At 36.6% G+C, this 27911-nt stretch overlaps 2 protein-coding genes across 2 annotated transcripts; one reads left to right on the forward strand and one right to left on the reverse strand.

The window, feature by feature from the left end:
- The first annotated feature begins 66 nt into the window (after positions 1 to 66).
- On the forward strand, positions 67 to 20858 carry zgc:85777 (uncharacterized protein LOC405871 homolog). The gene is made up of 9 exons (XM_053491642.1): positions 67 to 357; positions 8838 to 8958; positions 16901 to 17030; positions 17297 to 17403; positions 17834 to 18001; positions 18151 to 18324; positions 18753 to 18914; positions 19863 to 20013; positions 20273 to 20858. Exons 1-9 carry the CDS (start codon positions 169 to 171, stop codon positions 20361 to 20363), a joined length of 1293 nt encoding a protein of 430 aa, XP_053347617.1. The 5' UTR covers positions 67 to 168; the 3' UTR covers positions 20364 to 20858.
- bet1 (Bet1 golgi vesicular membrane trafficking protein) lies at positions 20843 to 27673 on the reverse strand. The gene is made up of 4 exons (XM_053491643.1): positions 27507 to 27673; positions 23937 to 24046; positions 23760 to 23816; positions 20843 to 21837 (listed from the first exon to the last, which is right to left on the reverse strand). The coding sequence occupies exons 1-4, from the start codon at positions 27523 to 27525 to the stop codon at positions 21682 to 21684; spliced, it is 342 nt and encodes a 113-aa protein (XP_053347618.1). The 5' UTR covers positions 27526 to 27673; the 3' UTR covers positions 20843 to 21681.
- Positions 27674 to 27911: the final 238 nt, after the last annotated feature.

Below are 27911 nucleotides of genomic sequence, written 5' to 3' on the forward strand. Positions count from 1 at the left end.
ATAATAAAAATATTTATTTTTTTTTAAAGGCAAGATCAAAGTTTTCCTTGAGTCAGACCATTTTAAAGAGTAAAGCTTAGTGTAACTTTGAGCCCTGTGTGAGCAACGGCTGAGTTCTGTCAATAACACAACGCCAGTGCGCATGCGCCCTTTCAGACGGTACTGAATATGGCACTATACATCAGGGCACTGCGAATGCACTTATGTGCAAATCGCCACTTTTTCAAAACAACTGCAGTTTATCACAAAAGGCACTCATCTGAAATTGTTTCCTCTAAGCCTAAGGCAAGCGCCAAGACTGATGATCATGTTCTCTACACACAGGAGCACTTTGCATTGAAGGACTCCTTAAGAAAGGTAAATAGAGCTGCAAATAGAAGTGTACGAAACATTGGTCTTCACTTTTATTAACTCTAATAAACGTACGTAAAACTTTTGATATTTATGTATCCCCTCCTCTAAAAAATGTATATAGACCGCAGTGTTTGTTTTATTAATTATAAACCTGAAACGCCATTACTACAGTTCCAATGTAGGTAAGAGGTCACTGTAGTTATATACCGCTAAAGCTAACAAGCTAACTTAGCGCAACAGCGGATGCTGTGAGTTTTTTATTAAATGTTAAAATATAATGCTGGGAAATTACACGTTTCTTCAAATAAATCCAGGAAGGTTTTTGTTTAAATTATCTTCCCTGGTTGCTAAAAACACTTCACATTGTAACACCGACTAGACGGATCCTCTTGTCTCTAGAGGAAATCCGCGCAGTCACATGACTCAACATCACAGCGTATCTCATGAACTGAGTGGCGGCGTCGAAATGACGCAGAGGTGTGCGCCTTCACAGACACAGCTGCCAATTTTCGGTATTAGCGCATAATAATAATAATTGTTAATAACAACAATATTAGTCTCTTTGTATTTGAAATTCCATAGTAGTGAAACTATATTCTGCCATGATGTCATTATTATTTTTATTAGAAGTAATCTTTGTCATATAACAATATCATAACAGCCAGGAACACTGGTCATTAATTAATTCACTTTATTTGTGGGTGGCAGATGGTGTAGGGTTTAGCACTGTGGCCTCAAACCTCCAGGGGCGAGGGTCTGTGTATGGGGCGTTTGCCTGTGCTTGTTGGTTATCCTCACTGTATTAACTGGTATTTCCAAGTTGCCTGTAGTGTGTGACTGACTTGTGTGCCCTGCGAAGGATTGGCACCATGTTCAGGGTGTGCCATGCCTAGTGCCAATCCGAGCCCCCTGTGATAGGCTCCACAACCCTGAACAGGATAAGCAGTATAGAAAATGAGTAAGAGAAAACATCATGATAATAGTATGGTAATATTATATTAATATAATATACGTCATACTATTTTTGTTTTGCTTGACGTGTGTTGTGTCACAGGCAGTGTGCGTAGTAAAACATTTTGTGAAGCTTCATGAAATCTGTTATAAAATGTATATTTGTTTGAATATGTTGTTGGAATTTTGATATAATTTTTTTTATTATTTCAAAATGAAGCCCATTTAATTCCGTTTGCCTAAGACGTATAGTTACTCATATATTCATATTAAACCTTATGCCAATTTGTTTTTTAAAATACGTGACATATTGGTTAGCACTGTCGCCAGGGTCGGAGTCTTCTCCCACAGTCTATAGACATGCACATAAGGTTAATTTTGCGATGACTGGATGTCCTTCTACAGCCAGAAAATGGGAGCATTCACTCACTCATCTTCTATACCGCTTTATCCTGTATTCAGGGTTCAGAAAATTCAAAGTGGGTTTGGGTTTGACCTTTTGTCTGGGCCTGAAACAGTCCTCTTTGGGACCATAGCTGACTTGGACACAGTTAGCACAAAGTGAAATAAATTAAACTTTTTAACATGTAGTTTTTTATTCGTTGCCTCCTGGCAACATTATGCAGTTAGACCACTTTTGTTGGAACAATAACATGCATCGATGGAAATGTACATTCATTATATACAGTATATACTTATATAGTATATACTTATATACTGTACATTATGTACATTTTGTGTATTTGCACAAGTAGTTCCGTCACAGCGCTCCTACTGACTTGTAGGATGTGTCATCGACAACCTTTATATGATACTGTGAATGTATTACAGGCGTTCCCATTAAATCCACGGTGGTCATTGATTGTGCGTTTGCACAGGCAGTTAGTTCCGTCTTGGGCAAGGAAAAAAATGCTGACCATGGTTGGAGAAACCTTGCATGCTGTAAAGTGTTATTATTTTTGCTATAATAGTTCAGTTATTTTTTCCAGTAATTACATTGAAGCACACCCTGTCACTGAGGATGATAGGTTCTGAAATCAACATCCCCTATCCTGTTGTGGTAAGAAAGTACAATTAAATTAATGCACTGTACCGCAAAAAAATCAGGTCAAAGAAGTGGTACCACCAGTTGATGTTTTAATTTATCGGCATGACCGTCGTCAGGCTGCTTGGCTGCTCTACAAGAGAGGTTGCAGCAGCATTGGGATGAAAAAAAGGAAGGAACAGATGAGGCTTTATACTTCCACATTGTATATCGCAGAAGGCTTGTACAAAAGGGTCAAGAATCTGGCAAGAGAGGTTGTCCAGGTTCCACAACTGCTGGGAGGTATAAACAAAAGGGAAGAAAGGACCCACCACACCCATTTTGGTTCTAGAATGGGAAATGCAAGGGAGATGCACGATATACCCACAGCCAAGTGCCAAATATGTGCTGCCCATCTCTTTCACTGAAAAACACACCTCGTAATCTCTAAGCCACTGATCGATGAACCATTTGTGGCTGATGTTTAAATAAAACTTCTAATGTATTTATTGCTTTACTTGTTTCTTAATCCACTTATATATTATAGAAAACCTTAGTGTTTTATTACCCTCATAGCATGTTGTTGCCCTGAGTCATCAAACCAAAATCTGGTGGGGGGCTTGTGGGGGGACAATTTTTATAATTGATATTAACATTACCCCAAAGCTCCCCAAAAACTATTGTAAAATATTTTTTTCATTATAAAAAAAAAATTATGCCATAGAAGGATATATTATAGTGTCTCAAGGGCATACAGTATGCAGTTTTGCTGGGGAGAAACTGGAGTATCTATGCAAACGTCATGTACACATGGGTGATATATATATTTGCAACCCTAGAAATGTGAGACAACAGTGCTGAGCAGAGCCATCATGCTCTTTTGGCATAAGTATAACTGGTTTAGTAACCCTATTAGGCCATTATGTGTAGCCGATTAAAATTGATACCTTTTATGAAAATTTTACAGGTACTCACTGTCAGGGGTAAATTTGATTTAAGTCTCAGAATTGTATTTCCAGTGATACTTGGTAAAGTTCAGCAGCTGCATTCTGTGTGTTTATCTCAGGAAGGGGTGCTTTAATCAAACAATGTAAAAGAATGAAAAAGCTGCTGTAAGCAGGCCTGTAGGTATTGAGGTGGCATCTACCGTAATTGTTACTTGCGAAATTTAAAGAACTGCAAAAGGCAACTAGACAGTGCAATTCTGAAACAGGAAGGTCTCAACTAATTTTACCTATAGGTGTCAGAATTTAGATCTTAAACAGGGTCATGCTTCCTTTTCTTGTAAGTGTAAGAAGCCACTGTGCATGCATGGAATCAAAGCGTTGTTTCTCTAAATAGTGTCAATAGGAAAAGGATATTACATCGAAAAAGGATGTGGCTTTGTGTTATATTCCCAAGTGATTTGGCGTAGGTTAAAATGGGATAACTTTCTTTTTAGTTTGTCTTAAGGAAACATTGTTTTTTTGTGCTTTTATATATAAAATATTCTGTTTGTTGAATGTGCTAAAAAGTTAAATGCCCTTGACCCCCCCATTTAATGTCCTAGAATTCTTCACTACAACAATAAGCTTTTCTGTGAAGTTTCCTGAAGACCTCAATAGTTCCCGCATTGCTTTTTGTAGTACCTCCCTTCCTTTGTTGTAAATAATCTTTTCACAGTTGACTTTGGTGACTGGTTTAGTGTGGTTTTTATTACTAGGATACTTAAGAAATTGAATGATCTTTTCAGATATCTCAGATATGTTCAGTGTACTTTTGGTTCGGTTGTGAAACACTGTTATCATTGGCACATAAACTAACCTGGGACTAACTTATCAGTGTTTTTGGAAAGGGTTAGTGTGTTTTCTTCTGGTCTTTAAAACATTCCATTGTTCCATTACAGACTTTTTCCACAGGCAATAAAAAAGGGTTAGTTAGTAAAAATCCCTGCCTACCGAGGAAACCTTGTTCAAATAAACATTTACAACACATTTACCTGTTTTTAGCAGTCTACTCATTTATGTGGTTCTTCTAATCCAACCATGCACCAACAAATCATGTCAGATCTATATACTCTGTACATCCTTATATTCAGTCTATATAATTAATCTGTCCAGTCAATCCATTTGATCTTATGTTTATATTGTATCTGTCATCCATCAAATTCATCTATGCTTCCATCCAGTTCACTAAATATTTATAATCTATAATACAATAAAATATATCTAGTTTATTCATCTTTGCAAAATTCTTGTCTATCCATGCATCTTTCCATTAAGTTGATCCAATATTTTTCAATCTATCCATCCAATCTGTCTTTCCACCAATTTAGCGCATCCATGCATCTTGTCGAATCTATCCAACTATCTACTGAGCCTGCCCTTTTAATTAATATTCTCAACAATATAACAAAATATAAGGTTGTATTTAGCATTCATAGCATGTTTCTCAGGTTGTACCAATACTTATAAAGTGGCATTTCTAAAGAGGTCCTGAACAGAAGCTATACAGTTACCAATGTACACTATAGCGAATAATTAGATAATAGTAAAATGCAGTTACAGATACAGAATATATTTTGAAAAGCATTTTAATACAAATTTCAAATTGAGGCATTACAGTAGTGTAGTGGTTAGCACTGTGGCCTTGCACCTCCAGGAGTGTTTATTATTTGGTTTGCATGTTCTCCCCGTGCTTGTTGTGTTTCCTCCGGGTGCACCTGTTTCCTCCAACAGTCCAAAGACACGCAGATTAGGTGAATTTGCATTTTCAAATTGCCAATTAAAATTGTTTTAAATGTGTAAGTTGCCAAGACTTACTAAATGTACAAAATTACATTATATATTTGATACTCATGATGAATTACTTAACAGGGAACATACTAAATGGAGGGACAGGAGTGCCTATGTACAGTATTTTGACACGGGTACTGTATGACTGAACAGGAAATATTTTCAGCAGGAAAGGAAATACTAGCATGACTATGAGATGCTTGTAAAAAAGTCTTTTATAATATAAGCATGATTTTTTATGTCACGCTAGTGTTCTGTTGAAGAATTTTATTAGTTCCGTTCATAGCTCTGAAAATGACATCTTTTCATTCTCATGCTGAAGTGGGTTGGGGGGGGGGGGGGTGAGCACAGTCTATAAGTAGTTTAATCATATTTATTTTCCTTCAGAAATGTATTTTATGGGATCTCAGGCCAGATAAAAACTTTACACATTATGTCAAGGTGATTTGAGAATTGATTGATTGAGAATTCCTAACACTGAAGAGTCACTAATTGGTAAAACTTTATTAGATTGAGTCTTTTATATATAAGAATGTAGTCTTTTTTTATTATATTATATTGATTTGCCATTGAAAATGCTAAAAAGTTAAATATTTTTAAATCTAGGAATAATGCATTAGTACAGTGTGGTTCAAAAGGGTTTTTTTTTCACAAAGGCTCTCATTACAAATGATGACAGGAATAGCTGGTGTGAAAAGTAGAATATTTACACAAATTAGAGTTTCTTAGTACTGGTCCATTTTTTTTTTTTTTTTTTTTTGCTTCAATGACCTGCATGCTTACCAGAAGGTTGTGTAAATTTTGATGAGCCATACTAGAGGAAATCCATCAGTGTCTTAACAGAAAATCTGATATTTTGTACAAAGGAGTTAACAGGGCCAACATCGCAAAATTTCCTAAATTTAAACAGTGACCATAAAATTGTGCAAGATCTTTAATATTGAAGAGTCAAGTTCTAAAAGGTTCTTTTCATTTAAAATGAAAAAAAAAAAATCAGTGGTTATTTACTGTACATCTCAGACTTTTGGACTCTACTGTATGTGTTTGGAGAAACAGTTTATGCCTCACCCCTCAGGGTAATTACTACCAGTAAATATTACATATATACTCAGCTACTAAGCAACCCTGGATTAAACAAAGTGAGGTCTAGACTGGTTTTGTGTACATCCTTCCATATAACAATAGTAAAAAGGAGTTCCAGCAACATAACTTCCCCAACAACAATGAATGCTGGTCTGAAGTCATAGGTTATTGCGGTCAACGATCTCTTAGCGAGGTGCTTTTGGATGGATTGATGGATGGAAGAGGTAGTTCCTGGTCGGAAATGATCTATTTTTACGGAAGGGACCTAGTAGGAAATAATTCATCGTTAATGTATGCTACCAAACTGGAACCATTCTTGTGGTGTCGTGATTCAAGTCGTGATTAATGTCTGTTCTTTTGGTGCGGAAGTGTCGACAGTCATACTGTATAACCAACTTTCTCTTTTGGGATAAAGAAAAAAAATGTTTTCCTTTCAATTTTCATCTGTCTAGTTAAGCATTAACTGAAGCTCGTGGCCCTACATATGCATGCATTTAGTTGTTGCCACATGATTGATAGTTGCATGAATGAGCAGAGGTACAGCTGTTCCTATTAAACTGTCCGGTAAGCAACTGTGCTCATATGTAACTGGCATTTCTGCTGTTTTGTTTTTGACGAGTATACATGGATAAATGCAGTTCTATGAAAGCATGCCAGTAGTGATAGTAATCGTATACTGATGTTGAATAAATGTATCTTTGTTAATTTTGCTCATGTTGTAACTGGAAACCCCTCACAAGTTCATGTAAAAATTGTACCGTGTTCAAGTGCTTACTAATGCTAATGAGCCAACTATCTTGTTAACTGGGTTTGCTGCAGCTACTATTCGTACATTTGCATATACAATTTAATAACAGTTAGTTTTAGAACAGAGAATGAAGAAGTGCTGCAGATACCATCACTGTCACATGTTTATAACTAATCATATGGGTTCTGCTTTTAAATGTTCCCTGCCAGAAATTGGCATCCATAAGGATAATTTAAGTGGTTAAAGAGTTGTTAGTGCATTGGTGTGGATGGAGACACCACTTACGTTTCATGCCTTTTAAACTTGTGTAATACTTAATTACCACAAGTAAAACAAGAAAATTCTCCTTGGCAGTTTTGGATAAAAATAATGTAGTGTACATTCTAGTGTAAACTGGGCTTGTCGAGATCCCTTTTAGAAATATAGTTCCTGGTAGGAAATGGTCTATTTTTTGAACATCCTGAAGGGAAAAATAATTTGTTGGTAACACATGATACACAATTATAGTAACTCTCCTAAAAGGCTTGGTGACTCATAGTGATTCAAGTACGATGTCTACTTAACTCAACTCCATGTTGTTTCATCACATCAGCAGTGGTTTTCCAGCTGTTCTTTGGAAAGGTTAGCTCCCGGTCAGTTGTGGCACTGAAGTTTACTACAGCCCTTGTGGGCGATGATGCTTCTGCAGGCAGTCATGTTCTTTTGACGCACTTTAAGGTTGGGTTGTTATATCCCTCTCAATGAAAACTTGTTTTCACACGCTATAATAAAGTGCTCTAAACACTACTTTCCACTTAGGTGCTTAGTGACGTAAATGTGATCTGTCGTCATTTAAACTCAGAAGAGTGAATAGGATTTCTGCTATGTTGTAATGAGATTCCTAAAATGAGTCATATTAAGAGCTGCGCCCAAACATTTAAGGATACATTAAAAATGATTTTTACATAGATTGTGTGTGGCATCTAATATATTTGTAAATTAGCTGTTACTATAGAAAAAAACAACACTAGAATGAGAGTATAGTATTATTATAACCTGGTGATTTAATAATACAGAACATGGCAAAGACGAGTTTAAATCCGCATGGCAATGAATAAGGAGAACTAAACTGTGCAATGGTCACAGGAACTGATTTCATGGCTGTTCCACAACATAAAACTGTTAAGTGTGATGTAAATGAAAAAATTGTTAGCATTAAAATTTTACTGGATGTGCAGTTGAAAAAAAACCTGCGTCACATTGCCATCATGTGAGTCCCTTTTTACATAATGTAGTCCAGTCATCTAATGAGCCATTTCTGTAGCAAAGTGTATTAAATAGCTAAGTATATTAAAAAACTTTTACTTAACATTTTCTCTTATTATAGATATCATGTATAAATGTGTATATGTATGTGTGTGTATGTGCATATATGTATTTATTTTTTTATTCAAAGATTTAAAGATTTTTTTTTCAATTTACAGTTGCTCACGTGTTATCCAGTAGAAAGGAAAAAGTAATGAATAAGAAAAAAATATATAAAGTAAAATAAGATAGAATAGAATAATATTTAATTAAATAAAAAGAGTCCTTAAACAGTAAACACCATATTGCACACTAAATATGACTCAAGAACCCTGAAAATATTGTACAATTAATACAGTAATCTAATATATGTATGTAATAATGTATTACATATTGTATTATTACAATATTACTACAGGTACAGTATTGTCTTATAGTGTTATTGTTACTGACAGTGAATATCCACATAGTGTACGAGTTACAGAGTTGTATAATTTTATGGCCTTATATAAAATACTGTAATATTTTCACATACTAGGAAGTCAAATCTATATTATACAGGAAAAATCTCTATTTGATTTTGAAACTGAAAAGTGTTTGTACGTTTGCACTCTTCCAGCTCATCGATCAGGAGATTAACCCTCATGTGGACAAATGGGAGGAAGAGGGTCAGTTCCCTGCACATAAAATCTTCAAGATCCTTGGGAACGCTGGATTCCTGGGAGTCAGCAAACCAGTGGGTAAGCAGACTATAGTTTTAAATTAAGCTGACTGGAGGCTACAGTCGTTAACCATGGGGAGATTTGATGTATGAGAGGGCAATGTTTGATAATGGCTATTAAGGGTACACTTTTATGAGTGGACACATTCACAAAGGAATAGATAGCATTGTGCTTTTTGTAATGCATTTCTGAGGTAAAGCTCTTAAATCTATAAGCACCAACACTTTGCTTAAAGATTTCAAATGTTAATAAATGTAACTAGACTTTAATTTACCTGCTATGCCAGTTAGATATCTGGGTAAATGATTAAATCTGTATTAAGCATCAGTTCCTATTAAAGTTAACATTGGAATTCATGAAACATGAAAATCATGAAAAGTCATCATTTAAAAATAACATAATGGTTTGTGCCTCAAAGAATGAGTATATGTGTGTGTGTGTATATGTGTGTGTATATGTGTGTGTATATATATATATATATATATATATATGTATATATTCTTCTTTCTTCTTTGTCTTTCGGCTGTTCCCTTTCAGGGGTTGCCACAGCGAATCATCTGCCTCCATCTAACCCTGTCCTCTGCATCCTCTTCTCCCACACCAACTAACTTCATGTCCTCTCTCACTGCATCCATAAATCTCCTCTTTGGTCTTCCTCTAGACCTCCTGCCTGGCAGTTCCAACCTCAGCATCCTTACAATCTCTCCTCTGAACATGTCCAAACCACCTCAATCTGGCCTCTCTGACTTTATCTCCCAAACATCTAACGTGGGTTGTCCCTCTGATGAACCTATTCTCGATCCTATCCATCCTTGTCACTCCCAAAGAGAACCTCAACATCTTCAGCTCTGCTACCTCCAGCTCTGCCTCCTGCCTTTTGTTCAGTGCCACTGTCTCTAGGCCGTAGAGCATCGCTGATCTCACCACTGTCCTGTACACCTTTCCTTTCAATTCACTGTGTATATATACACTGTGTATATAATTTTTTCCTCCTGCTTTAAACTCGAAAAAAGCCATTAGCCATATACAGGGGACATAAGGATCAACCTTTGGAATTACTTTTTAATTCTTTTGTCTGACAGCTTTGCAGGTAACACAACAATTGTTTAAAGTAGATCCAACTAAGTGTTCGATAACCTTAAATGAAAAACCAGAAAAAGGGCACATTACTACTTTCTGATAAATACTAGTTAAAATCACTTCTTCTAATAAATATTAGTTCAATAAAATTTAAACAAATACAACAAAATTATTTAACTAAGCTTAACACATACTATTCCATAAACCTTTTAGCAAACATGTAATACACATTATATTACATTCTTTGTGAATACATGGAAACACTTAAATAACAATCATAACATAACATAAGTTACTCTTTCTCCCCTGTATTAAGTACAATAGCAATTAAATCAAACATTAAGTGATCAGCTCTTTGTATAAGTAAAGTGCAGTATCATACCATCAGTGTCCCTGAGATGATCGTCAGCTGGTGCGCTCCCCTGTCTCACGTTACTGACTGCAGTCTCTTACACACAGGTTTTTATACACAGTACTGTTATACTGTATACTGTTACATCATACAGTAGTTACATCATAGTAAAGACTGTGGGGTGGCAATTCTCTGTCACAGGTGGTGCTTGTATGTTGAATCCGCACCTTTTTCCCCCATTAGTGACTGTAAGGTGAGGCACACTGTGATGTCATACTCTGATTGTTTCACAGTTGTTCCTTATCGAATGACTTCAACTTCACTGATTTTTAACTTTACAAACAGTATCTAAAGCAATGTGGAATTAAGTTTATAAACCAGTGGGTAAGGAGCCTGGGGCACTTGCATTTACAAAACGCTGACAATAGGAATGCTATGCATTAGTAGAAAGGATTAAACAAGAGCTTTAAACAAAGGCTCACCTTTACATAAGATGACCATCTGGAACCTGAACTCATTACATTAGAGATACACAAACCTTACTTTTTACATTCATTGTGTATCAAGTTATAAGATAACTTTATTTATTTATTTATTTATTTGTTTTTTTTTCATTTGTGTTAAAAAAAACGTTTGTATTCCTGTTATGCCTAACAGAGAGGACTAATATCTCGAGTGCTCAGAATATTTTTTTCGGTTTAAAGCCTTGGCTCCGCACTTCTAAAATAATTTTTTTTAAACATATAAAACTCCAAATAATATCTTTAAAGTCAGTCACATCACTGACTCAGATTCTCAGATCTGATTGGTCAGAACATGCTGATTAATTTCTCATAACAGCAGTTTTGCAGTTATGACAGACGAGACATCACACCAGAACTTTGCACTTTCTCTTTGACATGGCAAGCTGAGTTAAAAAAATAATCTTGTTTCATTATTTTCTGTTATTAATGTCCAGACAGACAACAGTCATACTGTGAATCTCCCATACTACCACATCCCATAGGTCATGAGAAACCACACTGAACTCAGTGTCATGTTCACGGAATCAGTTGGAGTTAACTTCGTGACAAGGCATATTATAATGCTGGAAGGAGCCATAAGGGCTATAAAGCGATGCATGTGTTCAGTAATACTAGTTAAACAGGCTGTGGCATGATGCCAGATTGATATTAGGTGACCCAGTCTATGCGATAATACTCCTCACACCATTACACCACCACCACCACCAGTCTGAACTCTTGATACATTTACATTTACATTTAGGCATTTGGCAGACGCTCTTATCCAAAGCGATTTACAAAAAGTGCTTTAATGTTTACAACATTGGATACATACTTACACTGGGTTAACTAGGTTAATAACTAAGTACCATTAGTCAAACACATCTGAGTTTTTTTTTTTTTTTTTTTTTTTTCGGGGGGGGTTAGTCCAAGTACTGGAGAAACAGATGTGTCTTGAGTCGTCGTTTAAAGATAGTCAAAGTCTCTGATGTACGGACATCTAGAGGAAGTTCATTCCACCACCTAGGTGCCAGAACAGAAAAGAGCCTGGATGAATGCCGCCCTCGATCCCTGAGAGATGGTGGGATGAGGCGAGCAGTGCTGGAGGATCGGAGGGAACGTGGTGCAGTTCGTGGTGTAATTAGCGCAGAGAGGTAAGTGGGTGCTGGGCCATTTTTAGCTTTGTAGGCAAGCATCAGTGTTTTGAATTTGATGCGGGCAGCCACAGGAAGCCAGTGCAGGGAGCGGAGGAGTGGGGTGGTGTGGGAAAACTTGGGAAGGTTAAAAACGAGTCGTGCTGCTGCATTCTGGATCAGTTGCAGAGGACGAATCGTGGACAAAGGCAGGCCTGCCAGGAGCGAGTTGCAGTAGTCCAGTCTTGAAATAACGAGGGACTGAACAAGCACCTGAGTAGCCTGTGAAGAAAGAAATGGGCGAATTCTTCTGATATTGTAAAGAAGAAATCGACAAGAGCGAGTAAGGTTAGCGATGTGTGGGGAAAATGACAGATGATTGTCCACGGTTACCCCAAGATTGCGGGCAGTGGTTGAGGGAGTGATTTGGTTGTTGTCCATGGATATCACAAGGTCTTGACCTGGAGATGAGTCACAAGGGATAAACAACAGTTCGGTTTTACTGAGATTAAGCTTTAGCTGATGAGCAGCCATCCAAAATGAGATGTCTGCCAGACATGCTGAGATCCGGGTGGAAACCTGAGTGTCAGAGGGAGGAAAGGAGAGAACAAGTTGGGTGTCGTCTGCATAACAGTGGTATGAGAATCCATGCGATAATATGACCTTACCAAGAGACCGGGTATAGAGGGAACCATGGAACCATTGATACCATGGAGTGATGGGTCGTTCATGAACGATTCCTTCTTTTTGAACGAATCTTTAACGTGACTCAGAAGAACAAGTAGTCTCAGAGTTATTCGTTCATTTTCTACTGGGCGCGCATGTGACAACATTGCAAAACCTCTGTAGGTTATGGACAGAAAACAGAATTGAGCGGTTCATCTAACGAGTCTTCTAGTCCGAGTCCTTCGTTCTTTTGTCACGTGACTTCCATAGACGCTATGTGATAAAAGAACGAACGACTCAGACCAGAAGATATGAGAGGTGAGCTGCCCATTCTGTTTTATATGTCGTTAGCTGCATTGTAATATTTTCATTACTGAAACTAGAGCCAGAATTTATGTGAGTAGACATGTTGGGGGACTGTTTATTAAAAATTATATTTTTATTTTTACTTTTGAAAAAATTTTTGCATCAAGGTTTCATTTAACAAGTTGGGAATTCTAAAATACTTACTGTTGGCTGACTACAGTTGTATAAAATGGTTTATTTTACTGTAGCAATCGTGTTAACTCAAGCCAGTGTAGCTATGCTTTTCTGATCTTTAATATCAGCAAAGAGATTTCATCCGCCGAATTGCTGCATAATGAGTGTCTTCTGTGAGTAGAAACCCATCATCCAACACCCATGCCATAGTCAAAGTTACTGAGATCACATTCCTTCCCTCCTGATTTTAAGTTTTGAACCAAAACCCTTAACCTTTATCCACTTCATCCATTTTGACCTTATAAAAACCTTTTTTGGCTCAGGATCGCAAAATACGTCATCCTGATATTGATTCATGTATTTGTCTTACAGCATGAACATTATTATTGCTATAACATTTTAAAAGTACCAACATTGTAGTAAATCTAAGGATACAGTGATGCATGATACATTCCGGTCTTCCTGTTCAGAGTTTGTTGAAATCAATTTATATCCTCATTGGTGATGATAGAAGAATCTTTTTCCTCTAAAGAATAATAACCCCAGTGCTACAACCACTCAGAAAAAGGAAAGTGTGTGAGCTGCACCTCTGACAAGGTCGAGCAGCACATCAGTGACCCCCTTCCCTGCTGTGATTTTAACTCGTGAAATATTTGACGGTTGCTTAACTTGGCAGATCAAAAAGAATTTCTATCCTTTATCAGGTTCAGTGGTGTGTGTATGTGTTTAAACTGGTTGCTTAAATTAATTAACAGAGAATGCACTTTTTGTTTTTGTATTAAATTTTTCTGGGCCTTGTTTTTGTTCACTGCATTAACCATAATCTAATAATGTTCAAGGGAGTTCTTTTGCAACCTCTTTCAAACTCTTCTTTGTTATCCATTTACACTGCAGTCCCTTTTAGAAAAACTGGGAATTAGTTAAGACTGCTTTTTATTTGTACACTTTAATGTAGTTACAGTAATTATACTCTCCCGGGTGTAGATGTAAAATAGCGATCAATCATACTGTAATTAGAGCCATGATCATGAAGCACACAATAAAAAACAGACAATTAACTCTGACTGAACCGTTTTTTTTTTTTTTTTTTTTCATGGTCTTTGCCATAGTCAACCCCATGAGATTTTGCACGCAGTGGCTGTTTGTCTCATCAGGAAACTGAACGTTATCTGTTTGGATGCTTTACCAAAGTCAATATTCTTCTTCCTATTATCACTGCACTAGTCTTATCACTCTACAGCTGTATCTATTTCCTCTGCTTTCACTTTTTTCCTGCCGGATCCAGAGACTCATCTCCTGAACACATCAGGAGAAAATGACCTGTAGTGCTAAAGGAAATATTGTAAAGTTATAATGTGCTCAAATACAACATTCCTGAGCCAGTGTAATGGATAATTGCTCCTAAATAAGGTAGTTTCAAGGTAAAGTTTATAGTTTGTAGCTTGTGGGGTATTTGCATTGTGAACACATGGTCTAAGATACAGTATCACAGCTTTTCACTTTTCAAAAGCTTTTCAAGTTTTGTAACTATTTGTTTTACTTAATATGTTACTTACAGTACTTACAGTTTCATTATGTGGTGGTCTGGAAAAAACCCATCTCATCTGACTTTGTGGATTCCTGGCAAATGGGGGATCAGGGTTTGACGACCCAGGGTTTTACAGGGGTGACCGAGTTTTGAAATCTGCCTGTCGAGTTATCTGGGAATCTGCACATCAACTTCTGCTTCAAACAACTCACCTTTGGAATCACTTTTTAATTCTAGTGTTTGACAGCTACACAACAATTCTTCGGAGTGAATTCAACTAGAGTGGTCGATAACCTTAAATGAAAAACATTTATGCCTGTGGAGAGCAAAGGCTAGTCTGTCCAGTCTGATCCCACAAAAAAGTCAATGCAGCAGAACTCACTGATTTAAAAGGTAATGTAAGCTCTGATGAAAAGGCACCAGGACACTCAGTGCACCAGAGTCTGCCACACACAGGGCCTAGCCGACAAAGAACCCAAAGATGCCAACCCAGCATCCAAACTCCCGATCGATTGAATCGAGCGCACGTGGGATGCGGACAAACAATTCTGATTCACAGAGACCCCACTGTGCAACCCACAGCACCCAGGGGATCCGTTGCCAACGTCCTGGGGCCAAGCAGAACAGCTCACCCACAGTGGTCTTGCGGAGCTGCCCCAGTGGCACAAGGGGAGCCTAAACAATATGTTTTGCCTTGTAATGTTATGGCTGATGTGTATATCTAATGTTTATTATTGTACTTATTACTTTTACATTTTATTTAGTATATGTTAAATGCAAATGATCTCAATAGATAATAAATGCATTTGTGTGACTCACTGAAGTCTGACACAAATCGTTAAATGTAAATTTCTCCACTTTCACCTTTTGGGGGAAAACAGATATTAAAATATTTTAACTTTATTTGTGATTAAGGTACATGCAATTGAGAAACTTTTTTTTTAAGTAGAAAATTTCACCATGTCAACTTTTTTCCCAGTCCGCCACACATTTAAGACAGAACTGAGAAGGGAATTTAAACTGAAGCCTAGTTTATCTCTGAAGTGATTCTAGGACTGTCCTAAAGTTCTGAGCATTTATGTGTTTTGAACACTAGGAGGAAAGTGGGCCATAAATCATACCAGTTCTAGACAGCCAAACCCTACCAGCCCATGCAGGGCAAAAATTCAGCTATTAGTGTTACCAAGAAACACTGTTACACACACCCTTAAATAACACTCAGGACTGCGTCATTCATTCATTTCTGCTCCAAGTCCCTCTAGATTAACTTGTACTATAGATGTGATAGAAAATACAACACTATGGTACAGTAGATACAATATACTGTATATTGACCAAGTGTTAATAAAACACCACAATTCTATTTTCTTCACCTACCCTGTACATAAAGGCAGTAGTGGTAGTGGGTTACTGGGTTACTGATCGGAAGGTCAGGGGTTTAAACCCCAGTACCACCAGGCTTCCGCTGATGAGCCCTTGAGCAAGGGTCTTAACCCTGTCTGCTCCAGGGGGCGCTGTATCCTCCTAACTGGGATATGTGAAAAAAAATCATTTTACTGTGATTAATTAATTGATTAATTAATTTATTTATTTATTCTGTAGGGATATTAATACAAATTAATTTTATTTGCCTAGCACTTTTGACAAATTCTCATTGTCGCAAAGCCGCTTAAGAAATTATGAAAGTTTGTATGAAATCATGTGAAATGTGTATGAATCAGAATAATTAGATAGTCTTAATTAATCACTTTTTTAAATATGTTTTAAAAAAAATTCAAACTATCTAGCCTTTATCACTTCTGCTTGATAAAATGTAAAAAATAAAATAAATAAATCAGCCTTTGCTGTAGGTAATGGAAACTTTGTATAATAAACACATTTAAGAAATCATTATACAATAGTTGCCAGTATCCGGCTAGTATAACATTTATTCACTTTTCTGCAGGCCAGTTGTTTTGAAGCTGGGTGGCCTGTTCAAGTACTTTTTGATGATGACACACTGCCACGCACATTTTTAACATAGCCCTAATCTCTTCCTGTATCGAAGTAATCTAAATATTTAGCTTTGTGGAGGCTGCTACTTATGTCAAACTTGTCTAAAGGAAGGATAAGAAGTAATTAATGGATCGTAATATTATTAAAAGTATCCTGTATATAATCAGAAATAAAAGGAAATACAATTAAAACAAAATCATTTGGTGTCCTTTGATACTGACAGAATATGGAGGTCTGGGGTTGGACTTCAGCTACAGTGTGGCTGTGGCAGAGGAACTGGGCAACATCAACTGTGGTGGCATTCCTATGGCTATCGGGGTTCAGAGTGATATGGCTACTCCTGCGCTGGCCAGGTAAATGACTTGGTTTCACAGAGAAATTAAAAGTTACAACTACACATCTTAGATTGATTAAAATTTTGGATTTTTCTGCACTCTTCTGTGTCACTTTGGTGCACATTATTGAGGCACTATCATTGTAAATTACTTTTCTTTTATTAAAATATAAATTTTTGTATGCATTTTTTCCCCCATCACAATCTCATGAGATTTTTGGCTGAATAATAAATAATGTTCAACTATCGCTGTGCGCTATGTAACTGAACTTAGTGCCACTGTAGATTTGGATCCGAAGAGCTGAAAAAGGAGTTCTTGCTTCCGTCTATAATGGGAGACAAAGTGGCGTGCCTGGGAGTGAGCGAAGTCGGTGCTGGCTCTGATGTTGCTAGTAAGTAGATTTTTACCCCAAAGGAAAAATACAATGAGATTAACAGCGGACTTACATGGGACATAATATGTGATTAAAGTGAAGAAAACCATTTTAGGCAAGAAGAGATGTTCAGCAGAACTAACAGATAGATACACAGTGTTTTGTTCATCTGTAGTGTTTTTGTTTCTAAGAAAACAGCATAAAAGATAGTTTTTTCTATGGAGGAACAATTAAATGTTCATTTTTTTAGAACGCAAGTCAGGTTAGCCAGCCAAAGGAGCGACTGTTAGGAAACGTTTTATTTTTTTTATAAACACCATGTTGTATTTGAGCATCCTTAAAATCAGAATTGGCAGTTGCTTGTTTTTCCAATAACTTTTGCAAACTGGGAAACAGTTTACTCTAAGAATCTGTTTTGGACCGAAAACTAAATGCTGTTGTGTTCCAGGCATCAAGACAAAGGCAGTGCGCAAAGGAGACGAGTTTGTCATTAATGGAGGGAAAATGTGGACCACTTCTGGAACACAAGCTGATTGGATGTGCCTGTTGGCCAATACAAGTGATGGACCACCACACAAGAACAAGTCCCTCATCTGCCTCCCAATGAGTTTGCCTGGTAGGTATATATGCAAAACCAGGCAGCTTTTTGACCTGGTTGTGAAAACACTGGCTTTTCAGTCAATAGGGATGAATACTTGTTTTTCTATGACCAGTATCTCCTTTTTTGAAGGCGCCTTGCTTTACTCTGGGGGTGATCTGTTACAGGTATTCATATTGCCCGTAAAATCGAAAAGCTGGGCATGAGGTCCTCAGACACGGCAGAGGTGTTCTTCGAAGATGTTCGTGTGCCATGTAAAAACGTTATTGGTCAAGAGGGAATGGGCTTTACATACCAGATGCTGCAATTCCAGGAAGAACGTCTTTGGGGAGTGGCCAATAGTAAGTGCGAGGGGGGGGGTATTTCCCTTGTATCCTGTACGGAGAAATGTTCACTCCCTAGTGTTGAGAGAGTATTTTAAGTGTGACTCACTGGCTGTGTCATCTTGACATCACACGAATTGCTGTTTATAAAACGTAATATAACATACAACATCTACTTTGTAAAGTGACCTCAAAATTTGAAAATGTGTTGTACTGTAATTTGAACACGACTTCCTTCCTGATGGACAGTTTCCAGGATGACTGATTACGAACGCATATGTGGGAATCAAGTTGAGCTGGAATTTAGTTTTATTTTAATAGATGAGCCTCCGTCGAGGTCAGCAGCAAGGACATGTACCCCTGGCTATCTGGGATCCAAATTATTTCAAGCTCATTATTTTTCACAATTTTCTACTGACTCTTTTTTTTCTGTTTGTAATATAAAGTTCTAACGATGATGGAAAAAGTGCTGCAAGAAACGATCAACTACACTCGGCAGAGGAAAATCTTCCAGCAGCCGGTGCTGTACCACCAGGTAGTGCATTTCAGGTTAGCAGAGCTGCAGACTGAGATCGAGCTCCTGCGCTCTCTGCTGTACTGTTGCACAGGTGGGCCAACTCACTGACCTAAGCAATTCAAGTAACTGAAGTGCTAAAAACAGCTATAATATATTTAAATTTAATATATACTACGCTGAAAAAAAATTCATTAAACACCAGACACATGAGAAGGAGTCTCATCAACATTATTTTGTAAGGCTGATAAACTTAATACAGTGGTAATGCATGTTTACAATAATCAGCCAATTCATAAAGACAATTTACATAGTATGTTTACCCACTCTTCAGGAAAGAGCAAGTTAATAAAGCTCCGCACTCCAATGAATGAACACGGTTCCTATCAATCTAAATTAAAAAGCATGACTTGCACATTAATTAAAACAGTTTTCTTTTTAATCATCCTTAACGGCACTGAACTTCAGATAATGTGTCCGAAGGTGATAAATTCAGAATAAATTATAAAGTAAGACAAAAAAAATGGCTAAAACAGCCTTAAATCAGAAATCAATGGTCTTTGAACAAAGATGAACGTCACTTGTAGCTTTTCACTAGTGCAGTAGAAACAGGATTTTACAAAATCAGACCTTTCTTTCTTTTATTTATAGCCTCAGTAAACTTCTTACCAGTTTCTGACTTAAAACTAAACTGTATTTAAACCGCTCACTTAAGGTCAGAAATAATAAAATATATATAGGCTATTTAAATTTTTTGTTATATATTTATATATAATAAAAGCAGCTGGAGCTGCCCATTAAGCCATTTTTTTTCTTTTGCAGTTGTACTGTAAATTTGCTCTTTTCTTAAAACGTAATAGGATTAAAGTAAATATATCTAGTAAAGTTCAAATTCTGTGCTCCGACATGTATGTTTTACTGGCTGCCCATGTAATTTGAAAAGAAAACCAACGTTCGCAATTACTGCCATTAATTTACAGTCAGGAGTTTAGATATAACTCAGTAAATGTTTAGATAATGTCTGTTTTTCTCCTGTCATTAGCGATGTACATTAAGGGCAACGATGTGACAAAGTTGGCAAGCATGGCAAAGCTGAAGGCAGGTCGTCTGGCACGTGAGCTAGGAGACAGCTGTCTGCAGTACTGGGGCGGGATGGGATTCACCAGCGATGTGCTTGTGAGCAGGTTCTATAGGTGAGAACCCCTGCAGTCTCTTTGGATCCACCTCCCTCAGTGATTGTTCTTAAGTCTGTTATTAATAAATATTAAGTTAGAGTGACACCTAGTGATGTGGCTGATAAAAGCAACGGTACTTGACATGAAGGTTAAAAGATTGTAGTTTCTAAACTTTCATGGCCGAGATAAAGAAATACATAATGCCTCACAGTAACAGCTCTTAGATGTACCCCAGGTTATTATGTATTTGTGAGTGTATTTTGTATGTTGTCACCAGGGACTCCAGACTGATGTCAATAGGTGCAGGAGCAGATGAAGTCATGCTCTCAATCATCTGCAAGTACATGGATACCCTTCCCAGGAAATAACACCACTGTGTCCTATCAGTGTTTGTGCAAAAAAAAAAAAAAAGAAAAGAAAAAAGTGTTTTTAAATTAGTTTGAACTAAAGCAGAACTCATTTTGATAAAGTAGGTTTTTCAAGACCTGATTATTGATGATTTCTATTTTTAATAAAAGACTATTTTAGGATTATAAGTCACTTCCTGCCTTAACAGTTCATGGAAAACCCATCTAAATGAGTACTTACCTGAATTGTGAATATTGTATATTAAAGTCATCACACAGAATGTTTAGGCATGACATAACCCATGAGAGACTGAGTGACAGCTTTTTCAGCCTGAAGTATGGTCATACTCATGTATATGTTACAGTTTTTAAAAAAACAATTAACACACTTAATTGTTTTAGGACTTGACAGGATTGAATTGAAGTGAATAGGTAACTGATATTGCTGAATAAATATCATTTACTTGTGTGTCTGTTAAATGTGTATATAAACCATTAAATTACCTCCAACATTTATTGCCTAGTATTTTCTTACATACAAATCACATTTTTTGGAAATACAACATTTTTTATAAAGAGCTGTTAGCTTAGGACTGTGTCTGGATATTCAGAACTCATATTCTTAAATCATATGATTTGACTATGAAATGATTAAAAGCTTAGAAAAAGATGATAAGATGATTTCTTATAATTAATATCACTTACTGTTTTCCTCCTCTGAAAACATTCCATGAACAGTAAAAATGTCCTGTCCTCCCCATAATTAAGAGCTTTTGTGCTCACTACACTACAGTCTTGTCACAATTATTCTGAAAGAACAGGCTGACCGGTAGGCCAGCTCAATAAGTTGTTTATGCCAAGCATAGCCAACAAACTTGCTGAACAATTAGCTTGGCAAAACAATGTTTATCTCACTGCTTTTCTGTACTCTGACCTGCAGCACAGCCTGGATCTGCATATTTATATAAAACTAACTCTCTGTGGGCCAGTTTATATATAAAAAAACAAAACCATTAAAATATGATGCATGCATTAAACTGTGAAAAAACACTATTTCGGGATGAACAATCCTAGGAAACCGCAGCATATCTAGATTGGCATTGCATTAAAGACTATGCATCTCACTAGGAATACATAATACAAATGTTTACATCCTAAAATCATGAACCTGTAGCAGGTCCAAACTGTTAAGTGATGAAGTATGGAACACACAAGATACTTTTTACATTAATCATCTCAAAAGCATTGCAGTCCTGACTCAGTTTGTCTGAAGCAGTGGAGCATGGCACACAGGGTAGTGAACATCGATGAAGCAGGCAAATTAATTCCAGTCCGTCCATCACCTCAGTTTGATCACCCAGTAAAGAACAGTGAATACAAAGAGAGCGAAGAGCAGCATGTAGCAGTAGATTTTGGTCTGGCTTCCTCTGGACAAAAGCTTCAATCTGCCCATGGTGGCTCCCAGCAAACCACCAGTTGAGTCAAAATCCGAGTCCTATGGCAAATTAAAAATGTTACGTAAGGCTTGTTATGGGCTTAGGCCAATAGCTAGACATCATAACTAAAATGCACATTTTTAAAATTCCTGAAGTAAACAAATTCCATAAATTATTTTATCCTACTTAGATAACAACAGATTATTCAAAAATTGCCTCTGAGATAAGCAAATTCCATTGTCTATAGAACATTTTCATATGCATATATACAGTACTGTTTTAAACCACTCTTCATTTCTTCATATTGTTCTTACAAAGAGGCAGATTTTCTTGTATTTTTTCCTTTCGTCTGAAATCGGTGGAGAAGTATTCCTTTCCTGGCATCCTGGATCCACAGTGATCCAGGAATCATTCAAGCATATAAACTATCTTTAAGGCATAAGCCAATGAGAAATAGGTGCAGATGATAATGGCGACAGATGAGTGTACTGCTGATGCCAAATACTGAGTTGTTTGAACAGACGAGAGGGGAAATTAGACTGCTCCTGAGGTTGTTACATAAACAACAGACTTCTAAATTCTATCTTTAGGTGCTTTACATTTAGGTGTCTGTAGCATTAAAATATTTAATTTCTTTAATCTAACTTAATAAGAAGAAATGAGGGGTGTCCCCAAACTATACAGTACTCACACAGTATAGTATAGACACACTGACTTGAACAGCCTCCTGAACGTTCCCTCACTAAGAAATAAAGCATTTAGCTTAAATGCTTGGTATATAAACCTGGTATATCTCACAATAGCACTCATGGGTATATCTCACAATTAGCACAAATGCCTTAGGCATAATGAGACTGATCATTTAGAAGACATGACTACAACCTTTAGATTTCAGATAGGGCAGCAATTCTTGGAATTGGGTTCTGAATTGTCCAACACATTATGGAAAAGCTTATTATGTAAGGATAGTTCTGGACTGTCAATGTTATGGAAGAAATATGTTTGGGGGGTGTCATACATGACCAGATATCTTAAAATGCCTAATGAAGTTCCGTTCTAAAGAATCAACAGTAGAAATCACATCCATGTTTAATACCAAAAGAACACCCACAATGCGACAAGAACTCACAGGATTGGGACTAAATAGTTGTGTGGCCATAGGAAAACCATGTTACTAAGACTAATCATAAAAAAGATTCAGTTTGCTAGGGAGCGAAAATATTCAACTTTAAAACTATGAAAAAAAGCTCATGTGGTCTGATGAGCTCAGACAGACCCTAGCTCACCAGAGCGAAGGGTGCGTCAGGGTAAGAAGGAAAGCACATGAAGCGATGCACCCACCATGCATACTGCTTACTGTACAAGCCTTGCTTCAGTTAGTCAGGTCTCGGCTCAGCAAGATTATGTGGCAATAAAATGAATTCAGCTGATGACCTGAATCTCTTGAATGACCTGTATGACATTAATAGAGCTTTTCTTTGCAGAATGCACAAGCATGTTCCAGGATGACAATGATGTGATTTGTCAGACTCAAACAATTATAGAGTTGTCCTGTGAGCATGGGAACATGGGAACATATTTACACGGGTTAGCCTCCACAAAGTCCCGATCTAAACCCTACAGAATATTTTTTAGAATTTGTGTAAACAGACTTCACTGAGTGGATGACAATGATGTGATTTGTCAGACTCAAACAATTACAGAGTGGTTCTGGGATCATGGGAACATTTTTACACGAGTTAGCCTCCACAAAGTCCTGATCTAAACCCTACAGAATGTTTTTTAGAATTTGTGAGAACAGACTTTACTGAGTGGACTGACTCTCCAGTCACCAGGACAAAATCTTGGCCAAAACTGAATGCAACTTTGGGCAAAAATAAATGTTATAATGTTATAATAAAAGGTTATTTAAACAATGTCTCAGGGAGGTTCATGAACTTTAGGCAACTGATGTATAAAAAATTAAAACATATAAACTTACCATGTCTGTTAACATTTTATTTTGGTGTTTGACTTCAGTCCCAATGTCAATAGTGAGCTGGCAAAATACAAGAAACAATTCATAATTGACTATTTAATGAAGTACACTTTTAAAATACACCAAACTGGCTATACTCTGATACTTAACTGCAAATAATATAATATTCATATAACTTACATGCTTCAGTGCATTTACTTTGGCTCTAAGACCCTCTTGTAAATGTTCATTCTCCTCCTCATAAACGCTATAACCGCTGGCCACATAATTTCCCTGTGGAGCACCTTCACCTGTGAACCATTAAAATGCTTTGTTTTAATGAATTTGATATTGCATTAAATGCTGGTATTATTGTTGCATTATGAATAATAATACCCTTAATCACTATACTGTGACAAATCATAAATTCATGGTTTCAGTATTGTGGCAACAGACCACTTAATACCAAAGTATATGGAGCCATATGCCAAAGAAATTATACAAATGCAAGTTTCAATGGCACTCCATGTAATACATTACATTTTTATAAAATAATTGAATTGCATAATGATATATTTAAAAAAATGTATTCTTAAAAAAATAGTTTTGCCATACTGATGCATTTAAAGTCAAATAAAATGCTGCAGCATTTCTCCTCTGACCTCCACAATTCCACCCACAGCAGTACCACCCACAGGATGTTTTTGTGCAATTCTGTGTAAACTTCAGAGACTGTTTGGTTTAAAAAGCCCAAGACATCGGCAGTCTCTTAAATATTTCCCCACCCTCCCCATCTGTCAATAATCAACAAGTTGCAAAAATGCAACAAGGTCACATTTTCCCATAATAATAACCACACGAACAAGATGGAGTTAACGGAATAGTGATCACTATATGCTCTGTAAGTTATAGGCCTTTATTACTTCTGCTTTTACTTGCACAAGAACATTTTAGAAAGTACAGTATCTGTTTTTTTGACATTAGAGAGTCCAGGGAAAAGAATAGAAGGTCACAAGTGATGTGTGTTAGGCATGCACCGAATGTTCGGCAACGAAATTAAAATAAGTAAAAAGGCAGAATTTTTTTTTCCGAACAATGACGTTTTTAATGACGCGATCAAATAGTAACCCGCGTAGAGTGAGAGGCGTGCGCTTTATGCAGTAAACATGTCAGCAGTGTGGAAGCACTTTAAAGTGTCAGAGAAAGAGGCAAAAACGGCCGTTTGCAGACACTTCTGCTGAATTGTCCAGAGGGAGTGCATCTGCAAAAACGTACAGCACTTCAAGTTTAATTTATCACTTAAAATCAAGACATCCCGAACATAATGCAGAGTACGAGAAAGACACGGCTACGGCAACAGCGAATCCACATTTTTTGCACTATTCAATGCACATTTGTTGTTGTAGACATACAGAGTTACATTCTTTCAGCAGTCAGTTATAGGCCTAACATAGGCTATTCAAGAAGGGGGGCTTCAAAGATGGCCAAATATAAATATTTGCCAAATGATGGCCAAAATATTTTTTTATTTTACTAATTTATTTATTTTAAGTTATATTGTGCTTTGTTTGTATAATATCTGCTGGAATGTTAAAAAAAATGTTCAGTGTTAAAAAAATATTTTGAAAATTTATTTTTGTTATTTGATTTATTTCTCTGAAAAGCAACACAAAATAGTAAAAAGCAAATTTTTACTACTTAATAAATAATTAATAAAAATTGGCAAAATAAATGGGAAAAAATGCGAAACACCGCATTCGGCCTTCGGCCAAGCATTTCATTATTATTCGGCTTCGGCCAAGAATTTCATTTCGGTGCATCCCTAATGTGTGTGTGTGTGAGTCAAATTTAAGGTTAAGTCAGGTTTTCTGTCTTTTCAGACAAATCCCAGCTTCTGCATTATGACTGGTTAGAAGAATTCAGTCACATCTATAACTGGCTTGACGCTTTACTAATTGAAAAATGGCGAATCAATCAGTGCCCTTTCCTCAGCCAGAGATGACACAGTGGATGAAATTCCAAGCTAAAGCAAAGTATGGTGGGACAATCACCAAGTTTACTGATGAGGACTTAAAGCAAAATTTCCACCCTGGAAACTCAAGCCACCTAATGTTGTTACCCCACATGGGGCATCCATGATCAGAAAAAATATATATTCTAACAAGAAAGAAATAATCATATCGACTGTGTACATGGTTAATATTTGTTTCTTATTGAAGTAATTATGAAAGGTTAAGACCAGGCCGGATCAACATGATGTATTCTTATTCTAATTATTAGTAGAATATTAGGGTCCACGGTAAGCACACTGCTGATAACAGGTAGAAATCTGTGATACCAGCAGCTGGATTTGTTTCACATATGTTATTCAACAACAATTTGTATGGTTAAGATCTTTATTGTAACATAATAATGTAAACTAATCAGTAAAATGTAAATAGTACAAAATGATTTAAGTTATATATCATGATTCTTTTGTGTGGCAATTCATGGCTCCAAAATTGATTCTTAGCTTTTGTATTTATTTAGGTTTGCAATTGAGGTAGTAAAACACTGCAGTTCTTCTATAATCCTGCAAGTAAGTCCTTCACTTGCAAATGTTTTTTATTCCGAGAGCATGTTCATAAGTTAGATTTGTTTGTAAAACTTACAAATATAATTATTTTTATCATAAAGAGATAGTTTGGGTGTTTTAATACCGCATTATACTCTTGCAGGAGGAATCTCAGTGACACTGCCATTTTGTCTAAGCTGTTTCGGACTGTGAACTCTTTTTGTTAAGGTTGATTTACTGAAATTAGGATTATTCACCATTGGGACAGCTTTACAGAATTTTCTATCATTGTGCTCTTGGACTGATTCTTAAAAACTGGTGAGGCTGACTCATTAATCCTGTACCTCCACACGCACACATACAATATGGCGGATTTTGAACATTTTATACGTTCACTTACAGACTGACAATATTGTAAATAATACTGGTATCTGGTTTACTGCAGTGTCTACCCTTTGTACAATACATGTGAGCTACTTCTGCGATTTGTTCTCATCTACAAATGTTCGTAGATCCGTGGCCCGCTCGTATCTGCGGAAATTCATAACTTAAATGTTCCTAAGTCGGGGACTTGCTGTATTTATACAGTGGCAGGCAGCACAGCATATTGTGTAGTACTAGCTAATTATTTGCTTACTTTGTTTAGAATTGTAAAAAAAAATTCAAAATAATAATAATGGGCGATTTATAAAATCTCATGGGAATATAAATCAAATGTGATATTGTATCAGGTGATCCCTGGTGATTCCTATTCCTAATAAATAGAGTCAGAAATGCTGTGTTTTTGTCTTATTTGTTCCAAATTTCCACAAAATGTATTTATCTCTTTTGGGTTGTCAAATAATGCCTTAACTTGAATTTACTTCCTTTCTTCCTGTTTTTTTTTTTAATTATGGAAATTAAGGCCTTCTTTAAAGTCAGTTTAAGCCCTTGGTCTGGAGTTTACCCCAAAGATAACTGGAAAAAAAAGATGCTTCCACGTATGACGTTCCATCCATTCGTGCTAGCAAGTTACTCAAGTAGCCCCCTTACACATAGAATAGATATAGTACAGCTTCCTGAAATTAAACATCGGTAAGTAAATGGATGTGATTCCTACAGTACATGTCTTATCTACACACGAAAAACGGGAAATGACTGACGTGGAAAACGTAAGCAGTTAGCTGTCCTGTTAGCATGTTTGTTTGGATGACTAGCATTATTTATAAATGACTTACCCAACCCTGCTCGCCGCATTATACCTCAGTGGTGTTTTTCCACAATCACTTCAACTCTCTGCTGCTTTTTAAACAGTTTATTATGAACAGAAGATAACTCCCTCTATAACTCTGAGAAAACTCTGACTACTGTTAGCTCGGCTTTACACGTCACAACAGCCTACGGAAGCCGGTCTGGACCCTGAGTGACACGTCATCGCGTAAAGAAGAGGAATGTGGGAAATGTAGTTTCCCCGGTTTCCGCGTAACGAAAGATCTGAACTACGTATAATAATAATAATGAAAAAAATCCAGGAGAGAAATATTATCCGAACAATAATAATAATTATGATTATGATTATTATTATTATTATGATTATTATTATTATTTAGGGTTCTGCAGAGCTGCAACTTCTGTAAATAGCT

Source organism: Clarias gariepinus, chromosome 3 (assembly GCF_024256425.1).
Source record: "Clarias gariepinus isolate MV-2021 ecotype Netherlands chromosome 3, CGAR_prim_01v2, whole genome shotgun sequence".
NCBI lineage: Eukaryota > Metazoa > Chordata > Actinopteri > Siluriformes > Clariidae > Clarias > Clarias gariepinus.

Coding starts and splice junctions, on each gene's coding strand:
- bet1 (XM_053491643.1), bottom strand. Junction 23,817..23,936: donor AAGTAAATGCACTGAAGCAT/GTAAGTTATATG, acceptor GTATTTTGCCAG/CTCACTATTGACATTGGGAC. Junction 21,838..23,759: donor ATAAAATGTTAACAGACATG/GTAAGTTTATAT, acceptor AATTTGCCATAG/GACTCGGATTTTGACTCAAC.
- zgc:85777 (XM_053491642.1), top strand. CDS start 169: ATGGCACTATACATCAGGGCACTGCGAATGCACTTATGTGCAAATCGC. Junction 358..8,837: donor TGAAGGACTCCTTAAGAAAG/GTAAATAGAGCT, acceptor GCACTCTTCCAG/CTCATCGATCAGGAGATTAA. Junction 17,031..17,296: donor GCTACTCCTGCGCTGGCCAG/GTAAATGACTTG, acceptor GTGCCACTGTAG/ATTTGGATCCGAAGAGCTGA.